The sequence below is a fragment of the Saccopteryx leptura genome, chromosome 5, assembly GCF_036850995.1.
Source record: "Saccopteryx leptura isolate mSacLep1 chromosome 5, mSacLep1_pri_phased_curated, whole genome shotgun sequence".
Taxonomy (NCBI): Eukaryota; Metazoa; Chordata; class Mammalia; order Chiroptera; family Emballonuridae; genus Saccopteryx; species Saccopteryx leptura.
This window is the reverse complement of record NC_089507.1, coordinates 122,214,207-122,229,100: the sequence shown is the minus strand read 5'-3', so window position 1 is coordinate 122,229,100 and position 14,894 is coordinate 122,214,207. Positions and strand designations below refer to the sequence as shown.

General features: G+C 38.9%; 1 protein-coding gene and 2 non-coding genes across 3 annotated transcripts in view; 1 reads left to right on the top strand and 2 right to left on the bottom strand.

The window, feature by feature from the left end:
- GPR158 (G protein-coupled receptor 158) overlaps positions 1-14,569 on the top strand; it is a 509,338-nt gene extending 494,769 nt beyond the window's left edge. Inside the window, exons 9-11 of the mRNA XM_066385278.1 lie at positions 5,751-5,856; positions 9,278-9,424; positions 10,244-14,569. Coding sequence (XP_066241375.1) covers positions 5,751-5,856; positions 9,278-9,424; positions 10,244-11,692 — 1,702 coding nt within the window. The 3' untranslated portion in view covers positions 11,693-14,569. The remainder of the gene's footprint in view (positions 1-5,750; positions 5,857-9,277; positions 9,425-10,243) is intronic.
- On the bottom strand, positions 1,321-1,426 carry LOC136407297 (U6 spliceosomal RNA). The gene has a single exon (XR_010751852.1). It is a non-coding gene; the product is annotated as a U6 spliceosomal RNA (small nuclear RNA).
- Positions 3,799-3,874, bottom strand: TRNAA-AGC (transfer RNA alanine (anticodon AGC)). Its single transcript has one exon. It is a non-coding gene; the product is annotated as a tRNA-Ala (tRNA).
- Positions 14,570-14,894: the final 325 nt, after the last annotated feature.

Sequence of the window (14,894 nt, the reverse complement as noted above, 5' to 3'; positions counted from 1 at the left end):
TCTTGTGATTGATTTTTAGTTTCACAGCATTGTGGTCAGAGAAGATACCTTATAAGATTTCAATCTTCTTAAGTTTACTAAGACTTGTATTGTGTCCTATCATGTGGTCTATCCTAGAAAATGTTCCATGTGCACTTGAAAAAAATGTACATTCTGGTGCTTAGAGGTAAAATGTTCTGAAGTATCAATTAAATGCATCCGATCTAGTGTGACATATAAGGCCACTGTTTTCTTGTTGATTTTCTGTCTGGAAGATCTACCCATTGATGTCAGTGGAGTGTTAAAATCCCCTACTATAACTATATTGCTGTTAATCTCTCCCTTAATGTCCACCAAGATTTTATTTATATATTTAGGTGCTTTTATGTTTGGTTCATATATGTTTACAAGATGTATGTGTTTACCCCTTGTAATCCTTCATTTCAGATGTTGTATTCCTCATATCTGACTGATTCTTTTTTATGGTTTCTATATACCTTTTAGTGCTTACTATCTGTTGTTTAAGTTCTCAGTGAAATCATCTGTTCTTCCCCTAAGGTCCTTGAGCATCCTGGTAACCATTGTTTTAAACTCTGCATCTGGTATTTTGGTTGCTTCTTTTTCATTTAATTCTTTTTCTGGGTATTTCTTTTGTTCTTCCATTAGGGGCATATTTTTGGTTTCCCCATTTTGTCTGCCATTTTGTGATTGTCTCTGTATATTAGGTAGATCTGCTGTGACTCCCAAGCTTTTTATGAAGGCTTTCTGATATAGTTGCCCTGTGGGTTTCAGTGATGCAGTCTTCCATATCACCTGAGCTAGGTTCTCCAGTAATAATTCTTGTGTTGGTTAAGTGCCCTCTCCTGTTGTAGTTCAGTTTTGAATGCTATTGGCCTATTCATGGGTAGAGGTAACTGTCAGGATGGCTGACTATAAGGATAGACCTTATTTACCATGTGTGAGTTGCTGTTCAAGGGGCTGCCCCCTGAGGCAGTGTTTTTCCCAGCAGGGTCTCATGTCTGCCAGAGTTCCCCTTAGTCTGTGCTGTTTGTGTGGCTAGTTGGGTCAAGTTCTGGTATAGTTTGAAGCCCAGCACTGGTTGTGTTGGTTTTGGGCCCCTCAGCCAGGGCTCTCCTGTAGGTCAGAGTCAGATGTTGGGTGTAACCAGCTTTGGGCTACCTGTCTGAAGCTAACGTACTATTCACAATCTGTGGCTCTGTCTACTGGCTCTGGTTGTGTGTGTGAGGGGCCAAGCTGTGTATCAGAATCAGCTTCTTGAAGCTCTGAACTAAGGGCAGATCAATAAAAGTCCAAGGATCCCTGAAGTCAGCATCTCTCTGTTAAAATATGGAATGATTCATGAATTTGTATATCATCCTTTCATAGAGTCATGCTAGTATTCTCTGTATTATTCCAATTTTAGTATATGTGCTGCTGAAACAAGCACATCAGTGGATTTTAATCTCTCATGTAGCCTACATCCTTTCAGAAGTAGGTGAGATAAATTATTTTTTAACAAACTTTAAGATCTCTTAATAAGGCAATAGTCATTACATAAACATTATAAAGTGATTAACAAAAAAGAAACTTTATAATCCACCCACCCAAAGATACACACTGTTAACATACTAGTATATCACTTCCTGATGTTCTTATGTGCATGTATATGTTTATGATACATTGCATTTGGTAGCTCCCTTTTAGGAATGTCACATATAAACAAGCATACTGAGACGTTCTGACATAGGATATTTATTTAACTTTGTTTAACCAGCAAGTTCCAAACTTAGTTTACCATGGAATCCCCTACCCCTCAATTGCTATCAGATTGTTATCCACACATCAGAAAATACTGTTTTAATATTGAGCCAAGGTGATAGGAAACATATGTTAAATACTCATTGAAAATAACTTCCTTGCTTGACTTAAATCTTTCCTATAGATTCCCAAACAACCCATGGCTTAGGAAGAAGAACCATATAAACTATGAGCTGGGTTTATGGATACAAAACTCTTATTGAATTCTTTATGTTGCTGCACCTAGTAGATTTGGTGTTGACTAGATGGAACATTCTCACAAGATCAATTTCCTTCCAAACAACTATGTGATCCCCTATCAGTTTTGAACAGGGAGGACATCCGATGATAGCAAAGTGACCAGGCTCAGTAGGGTTTGGTATTTTCTTAGGCAAACCTGAGCAACCCTGATGGAGAGCCCAACATTTAGAGTTCCATATTTGCCTTACTTTTCCATAAAAACCAGACTTGATTACATTGTTGCTTATTGGCTTCAAAGAATCATTTACAAGGAAAGCAAATATAGGTTTATAGTTGTTCATATGGAAAATAATACAATAATTAATAAATATTAATAGAAAAAAAACTGTGTTTTGCATACTCACACTATAAATTTACTTTTGCCCCACCATATATATTAGCTACTCTCTTTTGGAAATTTAATTTATATGGCCATAAAGAAACAAGGATCTAATTATAGTTTAAAACAGTAACTCTATAGAACCCTGAATGTAGGGGAATGAATAAGGAATAAGAAATAGGCATTAATAATTAAATCAAGTATGCACAATTTCTTATTTACACATGAACTGAATTCATATATGCTTGGTTCCAATATCCATAGAGTCCAAGTATAAGAAAAACTAACATAAAAATTTAAATCATGTAGATCCATTTTGGTAATTTTCTCCTGGAATAAAATATTAAACAGGACTTCTGACTTCAGCAAAGGTATTCTTTATCAAAAGGGCATATATACTCTTTCTTGCCTACTTAAGATATAAAATTATATATGCACATATGTATATGTATATGTATACATATATACATATATAAATAAATAAAAATTATGACTCTTTATTATATACACATGTACTCTCATTCTTGCCAAATTGTCAGATTGGACAAAAGTAAGTTATAAGCAAGGATTAAGTCTAGGAGGGTAAGTAAGGAAGAGGGCATTTTGTCCAGTTTGTTCTGATCCTTTAATTATTTTAGTACTAAGCATAAAGCAAACCTTTGAGAAAGTACAAGAGTTAAAAAATATTTTTTTGCTTTTATTATTCAGCTCGATTTTTAAATATTTCTATGCTTTTGACTTTTAAACCTATTTTTTAATTGAAATACTTTTTTTTAATTAAGCATTAAAACTACTGCAAACCCCAATTTTTTAAAATATATTTCTAGTCAGAACTGCAACCCAAAAACCCTGGTAGTGATTAAAATTTGATTAATTTAAAGATAATTGATGTTAGTATATGTCAAAAATTTGGGGGGGGAGATTCACCATTATAATTTAAAGCATATGCATTCATCCTTTCTTTTGGATATTGTCAGGCTAGTTCAAGTTCACTTATATTCACATTTGAGGTAGAAACTTCTAGGACATGAGGAGGTTTTGGGGCTGCAAATCTATCTCCTTTGATGTGACTGTCTGCTCCAGTACTGGCAATGGTCCCAACAGATCAGGATTATATTTTTTTTTTTTTTTTTTTTCATTTTTCTGAAGCTGGAAACAGGGAGAGACAGTCAGACAGACTCCCGCATGCGCCCAACCGGGATCCACCGGGCACGCCCACCAGGGGCGACGCTCTGCCCACCAGGGGGCGATGTTCTGCCCATCCTGGGGGTTGCCATGTTGCGACCAGAGCCACTCTAGCGCCTGAGGCAGAGGCCACAGAGCCATCCCCAGCGCCCGGGCCATCTTTGCTCCAATGGAGCCTTGGCTGCGGGAGGGGAAGAGAGAGACAGAGAGGAGAGCGCGGCGGAGGGGTGGAGAAGCAAATGCGCGCTTCTCCTGTGTGCCCTGGCCGGGAATCGAACCCGGGTCCTCCGCACGCTAGGCGGACGCTCTACCGCTGAGCCAACCGGCCAGGGCAGGATTATATTCTTTTTCTGGGGCACAGTTGACGTAGCTTCTATGCCTCAGTACTATGCTTTAAACATGTAACTTGCTACGGAGTGTGATGATTCTATTTCAGTGCTTAAAATCTGTCAGTTGCAGATTCAACTGACATACAAAATTTGAGGAATCTCAAATTATCACCTAAGTCCTGGTGGGTTAGCTCAGCGGTAGAGCGTTGGCCCAGCGTGCGGAGTCCTGGGTTCAATCCCAGGTCAGAGCATACAGGAGAAGCACCCATCTGCTTCTCCACCCCTCCCCCTCTCCTTCCTCTCTGTCTCTCTCTTCCCCTCCTACAGCCAAGGCTCCATGGGAGCAGAGTTGGCCCCTAGCGCTGAGGATGGCTTCATGGCCTCTGCCTTACGCGTTAGAATGGCTCTGATTGCCCCAGAGCAACGCCCCAGGTGGGCAGAGCATCGCCCCCTGGTGGGCATGCTGGGTGGATCCCGGTGGGGCGCATGCAGGTGTCTGACTGCCTCCCAGCTTCTCACTTCGGGATGGGGGGGGCGGTCTCACCTGACCCAGCACAGCCTCTCTTATCCCTGAACAAAATGAATGCAAGTCATGTTCAAGGCAGGTGTAAGGCCACTATTCTCAGATAGGAATTGAAGAATATGGTAATTCAGAAATGCCATTTTGGTTATGTGTGAACAACATGAGTATTCTGTAATTCTACATATGTTGTGAGTCTATTTTGTTTTATGTCTCCAAACACAAAGGAAAATATCTCTACATTCCATTTTAACTTGATGGGTTTTTTTAAGTGAGGCATATAACTGGGGACCAAATGGAGGTAAAAGTGAGGGAGAAATTCCTTAAGGAAAATTTTGTTTATTTATAATATTGATTTACTTAGTGAAGTTGTCACAAATATGTATAATGCAAATACAAAAATTATTTCCTACTACATTTAGATTCATATATGTTTGTTTTATGATCATATCATCAGCTTTTTTGTAGGATGTTAGCTTTTCAAATTTGATAATGTATATCATTGAAAGAAAACGCTAATTGTCTAACTTCAAAAGCAGCAAAATCTCACTGAACTTACATGGATAACAATTGATGCAAAAAATAGGATGGAATTGCAAAATGACTTTAATAAAAGCAAAAAGTGGTTTTTGCATAAAGATGAATCCTTAAACATAAGTTTTAGTCTGTGCTGTACCTATTGATTTATGAAAATATTCAAAAATTACCAGAATAGATACCAATACTAAATTTTTTCTACAAATTTTCCCTGCAAGACTATTTTGGAATACAACTTTATAAATTACTCAATAAAATAATATCTTAAATATTATGTGATAAATTATATTAAAACATTTCAATGCTATATAGTGACTAAAATTGGGATTTTAGAAGATGTATTTATAAACCATTAGTACAGTATATTTATTTTATTCAGTACATTGTTTACCACTTAAACCTCTGGGATGATTCACAAAGACAGATAATTACCCACTCTTTTTTTCCCCTTAATTCTAATTAATGTTTTTAAATGAAGAATATTAAACTCAAGAGTTATTTGGACATGTCTTATAACCCAAATTTGCCAGAAACAACCAGTTTGTAACAACTCTTTTATCAATTTAACATATGTTTGCTGCTTTTGCTTTGCAGATTCAACTGACATACAAAATGATAATTTGAGGAAATGTTTAGTACACTATATGTGTACGCTATCTTTCTGACTATGGATAATTTAAAATAATAAGTAATAAAGAATGCATATATTATAGATCCAATGAGGGGTACCAAGGTCCTCACTCTTCTGTAAAGAGTTTCCAAGTTTCTAGTGTTTTAAGTAGAGCTCTTGTTCCCTTGCTGACTTGGTGACCTGTTGTTGCAGGTTTGTTCTTGCGTCGAAGCTCCAGTCTGATTGGACGCTGATGCTGTACTTTGCACATACTCATTTGACTGTGACCGTCACCATCGGGTTGCTTTTGATTCCAAAGGTATTTCTCTAGCATCCCTTTTCTCTTGCAAGACAATTCTTTACACAAGCCTCAGGTTGTTTCTCCTTTAAAAATATCTGGCAGTGTAGGCAAAGGAGGGGGTGTGAAGATTTGTTTGACATCTGAAATGTTTTCAAGCTCCCTCCCCAAGAAAGTAGGTGTCTGTTTTCTTTTGAAATGTATTAAGCATCTTACATAATTGTTAAATGACTTAATTTGTACAAAACTCACCATCTGTCTCAGACTCTTTCCAAGTATTTCAATATCCAGTTATGCTTTAATTATCATGGGTTCATGGTAACTTTTATTGTAGCTATAATATTAAAATCATATTTAAAGGAATTATACTGTTGTAAGAATTCTCTTGTTCTGTATTCATATTCAGAGAAATATTTTAAAAATTAATTTTTATTTAAATAGAAATAAATAATTATAATATTGGATATAGAAGAGTCTTGCTTAATAATGATAGATTATGACAACGACTTCCATAGACAGTACAATGAAGTAGGGGAAATGGCCAGGAACCACCCCAAACCAGCTGTATAATATGACATTAGTCAAGGCTTATCATCTCTCTGAGTCCCAGTTTCCTTATCTATGACACGATAGCAATAAGGTTGCCCTGGGATAAAGGAAAATGATATCAGAGAAAAACCAGATAAGACAAATTATATCATTATCACTATTTTCTTCTTTTACACATAGAAAACCAGAATATTGGAACACTATATCCTTTTTTTCTTTTCTAAATTTACTTTTCAGCAATGGTTGACATATAGTCTTATAAGTCTTATATTAGTTTCAGGGGTACAGTGCAGTAATTATGTATTTGCATACCTGTGAAGGGACCTATCACTGCCATGCAGTATGTGAGCACGGTGGACCCAAGCGCTGTGGTTTCTTGTCCTTCACCCAAGGGTTTATGCCAGCTCTTAGCCCTGCCTTAAACATGGCCTGATTGAAAAGGCCAGATGATTACAAATAACGCAAATACCAGTTTTCTTCCTCATTTGAATTATACCAGATAGCCACCATTTTCATGGATGAGTTTGTTACTGCAACTTATCTTAATCATTTTCATACTTCAGATGGATATATGTTCAGACTATTCATTCTTTAATTCAATAAATTGTTATTGAAGTCTAAGGAAAATTGAAAACAGGTTCATACTAAAATCTGTACATGAATGTCCATAGCAGCACTATTTATAATGGCCAAAAAGTGGACATAAGACAAATTTCCACCAACTGGTAATTATATAAATAAATGTGGTATATCCATAAGGTAGAATATTATTAACCAATAAAAAGGAAGGAAGCACTGATACATGCTACAAACTTGTACAAAACTTGAAAACATTATACTGAGTAAAAGAAGCCAGACACAAAAGGTGGCAGATTGAATGATTCCATTTATTTAAAAAGTCCAGAATATGTGGCTCTATAGAGACAGAAAGCAGCTCAGTGATTGTCATGGGAGGGGGGTGGTGGGGGGAAATGGAAGTGGCTGCTTAGTAAGTTCAAAGTGTGTCTTTTGGGTGATGAAAATATTCTGTAATCTAGCCTTGGGAATAAGCCATAAAACATGCAACTGTATAATTTAAATTGAAAATTTTATGGTATGTGATTTATATCTGAATAGCATAATTTTAAAAATTATCCAGGGGCTTTGTTATGCACTGTTCTGGATCCTGGAGGAAGAGTAATGAACAGATAAAAGTCTGTGCTGTTGTGGTACTTATATCCCGGAAGATAGGATGGGGAAACAAAAGATAAGTAAGAGATATTTGACATAGTATTTTAGACAGAGATGAGCACAAAGGAAGATAAGAAAGCAGGAAATGGACAAGGTCTGACAAATAACTGTTTCTTCAACTCATTACAGCCTCTAAGACGTTGCTCAAGAAAAAAACAAACAACTCCATTCTTGTAAATAAGCTCCAGGTGGTTTAGCTAAAAGTGTGTGAGATTTTGGAGGACAGGGACTCTATTCATCTTTATGGCCTTAAGTGAATGTCACATGTTGGAGTCACGAACATAAGTAGAACAGCGGAAAAAGATATGCCAGTTTCTGTGGTCTCTCAGCCCATCCCAATTACAAAGCAGTCATTGTTGCTTAAATAGAGAATTACCATTTCACATGCTATACCACATTTATGTTCGCCTGCCCACATGAATATTTTAATAAATGTTGACATTAAAATAACTTTATCATCTAAGGGTGATCTGTTAATTTTGTAAAGGAATATCTGGCCTGATGCCAAGCTCGGAGAAGAGAACAGCTCTCTCAGTCCTCATAGGACAATTACCTGGTTTATTATTGTGTGAAGAGTGGCTGGTTTGTGTTGCTTCTCCCTGCTTTTCCTCACTCACCCAATCCACTCTTCCTCACTTCCTTTGAAGAACAGAGATAGTAAGAAGACATGAAACTGAAAACTATCAAAACACCACAGAAAAAAATAAAGATATGTCAAAATGTAATGAAGGAGAAACTTGAGAATAATGAGCTTGGGAAAGAAACGATGCCCTTTTAGTGAATCTTTGCATTTTAAACTTAAATACGGTTGGCCCAGAGCTTTTTAGGCTTAGAGGTTCCGAGAGTTATTCAAGATCTCACTGTCAACAGTGTGCAGGCTGGGATTTGGATCTCCTGTTCCCCCACTCTTAAAAGTAGACTTTTTAAAAATACTTTAATAATTTTTTCAATTACAGATGACATACAATATGATATTAGTTTTAGTTGCACAACAGTGTGATTAGACATTTATATAACTTATGGAGCAATGCCCCCTGTTAAGTCTACTACCCACTTGGCATCATGCATAGTTATCATAATATTACTGACTATATTCCCTGTGCTGTACTTTACATCCCTGTGACTATTTTTATAACTGCCAATTTGTACTCCTTAATTCCTTCACCTTCTGCAAGTAGAGTTTTTTAACGCTCTGTGTAGCAGACTGAAAGTCACATTCCTGTGATCAGAGCCAACTGTGCCAGAGATGGAATACAGACTCCCCTGTGCGAAGCAAAATGATAAACATGTGAAGAACCCCACTGTTCAGAAAAAAAATCCCCATCCATCTGCCAGTGGGTCTAAATTGCTTTTCTTAAAGAACTTTTCTTTGGAGTCTTATACTTATTTTCATTTTCAAAGAGCAACTATTGTGGCAGATGAATAGTGTAAATTGCCACTGGGGGCCTAGAGAATAGTCAGAGAGGGAGCCAAGTACCCCATTGGGGTGTAACAAGGAAAGCAAATCACTAATGTAGCAGCAAACTTTTGTAAAGAGTTCAGTGAACGAGTGTGTCAACGCTGAAGAAATTACATTAACCGTAGAACCTTTAGAAAATGATTATTACAATTCTGCATCTTACAGTGGGTGATGTCTAGAGCTCATATGGAATATTTGTTGCAGTTTTCACATTCAAGCAATAACCCACGAGACGACATCGCCACAGAAGCGTACGAGGATGAGCTGGACATGGGCCGGTCTGGGTCCTACCTGAACAGCAGCATCAACTCCGCGTGGAGTGAGCACAGCTTGGACCCAGAGGACATCCGGGTAACGCCCGTTACTTCTTTTCTATTTCAAATTAGTCCCATTTATACAGGCAAGCATGTATGACTTGGTGTATAAGTGTGCTCACATGTGTGCATCTATGCGTTAGAAAGAAGGAAAACAAGAGAATGTGTGTCTATGTGAGAACTGAAGATACCAAATGCAGTTGATCCTGTCCTAAAACATGATCATGGTGTAAATTAGAATGCACGGGCCAATCTTGATTGTCTTGACTGACTTATTGGCAGTCATGACGATGAACTTGTTATAACTGTTCCATAATATGGTTTATTAGGACATTTTGCTGATGGAAAGATAGGCTCAGTCTGTGAACAGAAAGCCTATATTATTTAACCTGTGATGATATGTCAGCACTTGGAGGAAGAGGATGCTTTTAGTATGTGATGGTCTGTTGTGCCCTAAATCTAATCTAATACTAGGTATAACTTTATCAGTGGCTACATGACGCTTCCAGTATTGCTCCAGGGATATGGTTTATCAATAGACAATATGCTGCGTTTTATTACGGCCCAGGCTCAGTCTGGCCCACACAACTTGCAAGCTCAAAGTGCTTGCTCCATGAACCAAGGCTAGAATGCATGGGCTCATGTCTTAAAGTTTCAACTCTGTGTGAAACAAAACAGCAAGCAATCAGAAGGTGAGAATGAGGAGAAAGTTGATGAGTAGAAATGTGAGGAAGAGCTGTAGAACAACTTCCTTAAAGAGCTCATGCTTATTGAACCCAATGACCTTCAGCCAGTGCTGGTCCCTGGCTGACACACTAAGTTCCGCACCTCTGTGAATTTCCTCTTGTTCTAACAGGATGAGCTGAAGAAACTCTATGCCCAGCTGGAAATATATAAAAGGAAGAAGATGATCACAAATAACCCCCACCTCCAGAAGAAGCGGTGCTCCAAGAAGGGCCTGGGCCGCTCCATCATGAGGCGCATCACCGAGATCCCGGAGACGGTCAGCAGACAGTGCTCCAAAGAGGACAAGGACGCTTCAGAACATGGCGCAGCCAGGAGCGCTGCCCTCGCCAGGAGGAACCCACCAGAGCCTTCAGGTAACTCAGGGAAACCCAAAGAGGAGTCCCTGAAAAGCCGAGTCTTCTCGCTGAAGAAGTCTCACAGCACCTACGACCATGTGAGAGAGCAGTCAGAGGAGTCCAGCAGCTTACCCATTGAGAGCCCAGGCGACGAGGCCACGGAGAATTCCACCCTGGAGTCCCTGTCAGGGAAGAAGCTGACACAGATGCTGAAGGAAAACAGCGAGGCCGAATCCACGGAGTCTGTGCCCTTGGTTTGTAAGTCAGCCAGCGCTCACAATCTCAGCTCCGAGAAGAAGCCAGGCCACCCACGAACGTCCATGCTACAGAAGTCTCTCAGTGTCATAGCCAGCGCCAAGGAGAAGACTCTTGGATTAGCCGGAAAAACCCAAACATTGGTTGTGGAAGAGCGTGCTAAGTCCCAGAAACCTCTGCCAAAAGATAAAGAGACAAATAGAAAATACTCAAATTCAGATAGCGCAGAGACTAAAGATTCTGTCCCCCAAAACTCCAGTCATTTGGAGGAGCCAAAAAAACCTCAGAAACCTGGGATTATGAAGCAACAGAGGTCCAACCCCCCCACTGCCAATTCTGACATGAGCCTAAGCACCAGCCAGCTGAAGGACAGCTTTGACATAGGGGAAGTGTGCCCTTGGGAGGTTTATGACCTGCCCCCTGGTCCTGTGCCTTCAGAACCAAAAGTTCAAAGGCACGTATCTATTGCAGCTTCAATGGAGAGAAACCCAACCTCTTCCTTAAAGGAGAAATCTCATCTCAAGCCTAAGGCAGCTGAACTACATCAGCACTCCAATCAGAAGAGCATAGACAAGGCTGAGGTCTGCCCCCGGGAGAGCCAAGGTCAGCCCCTTTTTGAAGAGGAGAAGCATTTGATTTTCAAGACTCAGGTGTCCTCAGGAAGAGCAAAAGATGGGAACGGCTGTCAGCAGAAAGCGACTAGTGTGTGTGCTGGGCAGTATGAAGAACTGCCTTCCCATGCGGTAGCATTGAAAGGAGAGAATGCAAATCTCAACCAAACAGAAGACCAGGAGAAAAAGACACCTTCCTATCATTCAAGTAATAATTTTCAGCAGCCTTTAGCATCTCGAGCTGAGGTGTGTCCTTGGGAGTGTGAGATCCCAGACCAACCAAATGCTGAAAGTAGTCTAGCTTTACCTGCCTCTTTGGCTTTAAATGCAAATAAGATAGCAGGTCCTCAGAAATAAGAGGGCTGGGATACCTTCAAAGTGTAGCATCTCCAGAAAGAAAAGGAAAAAACCCTAAATTTAACAACATAAGACAGAAGAGATAGGATCAAAAATTCCCAAGGAGTATTTGTCAATCAGGAGAAGCGCGGCAGGCATGGCTGGAAAAGACCAAGGGTAGAGAAGTGTCGTTGTGGAGAAATGAGACTGGCCAGAAAGCCTCTGCCCCGGCAACACTAGGAGAGTCGTGCATCTCAGCATGTCTAGAGGAAGTAGCCCTCACTGTGTGCCCCTGATCAATATTTACCCTTGGGACTTTGAAGATCCTAAGCAAGGCAAACCAGAAGACACAGAAGAGGTGCAAGATTTGCAAAGAGGAACATATAAACAAACATGACTGAAATTCTAAGTAGCTGACTGAAAAGAACTTACCTTACCTATATAACCTGATAGCACTGCTAACTTAATGCATCCCAAATACCTTTTATATTGATGGTTGCTCTCATTTTCTTATAAATGTATGTTTCAGTACATTGTTGTGTCTCAAATTCAAGCATTCCAGATTGTATAATTTTTGCAAATAACTTTGATATTTTGTGACACATGTTTATGCAATCTGCAGCTACTCAATTGTTCTTGCAACTTACAGAATACCTGCTATCTATCAACTTTAGTTGATTCCTGAAGTACAGTAAGCTTTCTCTGGCTTGGGAAGTCATAATTGTTATGATAAAAATCTTTTCGTTTTGGCTGTGATTTATATATTGAAAATTTGAATTAACTCTACTACTTCACCTCATGGTGTGTCATACTGTCTTAATCAGGGTTTTTAATACAGGTTGAGTTACTTGTTCCACACTACTTGTTAGGACTCAGAAGCTTTGTTAACATTGGAGATCAAGTGGTTCTATTTAGTCTTATATCTCAATAAGTTAAGGACAACTTACCTCTTGTTTAAAGTCAGAGATAGATAATGCCTTCATTCCAGTTAATTGTCCCTTTTAACTCTTTGAGTATTTCATACTCAGCAGCATTTCACAAGGATGAGTTAGAAAAATATACTTGTGCATTATTATTACCATTGGAAAGGGAAGACTCTAGGAACCACATGAAAATTACAGCAGTACTGTAGAGCCAAGAAATTTGCCTTTAAAACAGACAGAAAGGGAGCTCCTGATAGCACTTTCAAGGGGTTATTTTTTTAAAGAGAAAAATTATGATAGCATCAAGATCATTGTATGAATGTATTTTTATTGTGCATACTCAATATATAATATTTTAGATGACCTTAAATTATTTATTCTCATAAACTTTTATTCATTGCTTCAGCTAGGGGTAGAACTTGCTGGACTCAAATCCCAAAGAGATTTATAACCTGATTTATTCCAAGCCTATAAAGGTGGTATGGGCTCATCCTTCTCCCAAGTACTAGAAATATTGTGACTCCCAAGTCCTGCAAATTGCCATTGTGAGCCACTTAGCTCAATATTTAAAAGCAGAGATTTGTTTCTGAGGCTCAACAGCCCCCAAAGCATGTCTTGTAAAATTTATTGCATTCCACACCGATCAACTGGCGTGAAAATCCTAAGCTGCTGACTTAGCCCTACTGATACGACCAGGCAACCAGGCAAGGAGAATCCAGCCAAAGCTCGTCTCGTTGTGTTTAAAGATGACTCACTTAAACACAGAACCCACATTTCCCTTTCTCCCATGCTAAACACGGAGGTCTCAACAGCTTATTTAGCCAGAACATTTCTAGCATCAGTAACTTTTTTATTTCATGAGCAGCAAGGAGGACATGCCAGGAGGATAAAGACGAGAGAGAGAATTAGACAGTGGATGCAGGGCTGTCGCAGAGAATACCATTCTCAGCAGATGGTAAACACTAGGACTTCTCCTTATTCATCCTCAGAATTTTCTCAACGATTTTTATTCAGGAGTAAGTGAGCACATCACTGTTTTTCAAAGCTGTGCGCGCATTGTCCATATCTATTTCCTCACTCTGTGCATTACTCAGGTTGGTGGGGTAGGGCCTGAAGAGAGAAAAATTCTATTTTTGTGTGTGTTCCCTTCATTTATTTCTTTTTCCCTTCCTTTTCAACCAAGGCCTGTCTACTTGGTAACTTAGAAATATGACTTTAAGGTATATTTGTGTAGTAGTTCCCAGACCCACCTACTTGTTTCTTTTATGTCTGAGATCCATTCGCACTTTATTCACTTTTTGAGAAACCAACAGTCAAGCATTGATGACTTTGTACTGCACTTCAGGATACTCCTGCTAGAGGGGTGGCTTGAAGAAGACTTGCCAAATTACACCATAGTCCACAGACTTCTCCACCAGCATCCGTCAGCGAATGCCTAGGGCCCATCCTAGAGTTCCATTGCCATCATGTATCACCAAGACAAGTTGGAAATCTACAGTTCTTGAGGTTATCTTCCCAGATTGGTAGTAAGAAAGTGAATAAACACGAATAAGGTCACAAATATGTGCTAGGTTGTCTTTTTCCATGCATGTGCCAGCTGTCCTTGTTGTTAAGCCAGGGTTTATAAATAACTAGATTTATATCAGTTTAACAGAACTGTATATTTTGTGCCAGAATTCAATGCTTTACAACATGAACTATAACTTGACCCACTGTAAATGCTGGTGGCGATATGGATTTGAAACTCTACAGTTCCCTTGTATTTGCTTCCTAGGTTTCTGCATGCAAGTGAAGACAGGTAGGACTGAAAAAAAAAACAAAAACACTGCCTTTTGACTTCTTGCATTTTGCAACCAAGTGTTGTAGAGTCAATAAAGCTCTAATGTCTCTTCACTTAATCTGTGGTTCTTCTGAAACTATTATCTGAAACCTACAGCATCCTACCATGAAATATTTGGTAAATTTATGTTGTGACAAGTTGCAGCATGTAAATAATTATAACATCTCTGCAATAAAATGTATTTATATGAAAGTGATTTGTGTGTTCATCTGTCAAAAGTTGAATTTATTTTCCCTAACCAGCTTAAGAAGAAATCCTGTGTGTCTTTTGGCTTGGGCACACCTGTGCCCATGATCCTCATGTTGCCTATCTATAGAAATATATCATTGGCCAAATGTGGCCCCAAACAGACAGGTAATCATTTATAGCCAATAAACCTGTTAGGACCAATGGTTTTGATTTAAGAAAGCTCTGACCAAATAGGAACTAATTCAGCTACCTTTTTTAATTTACTCAGCCC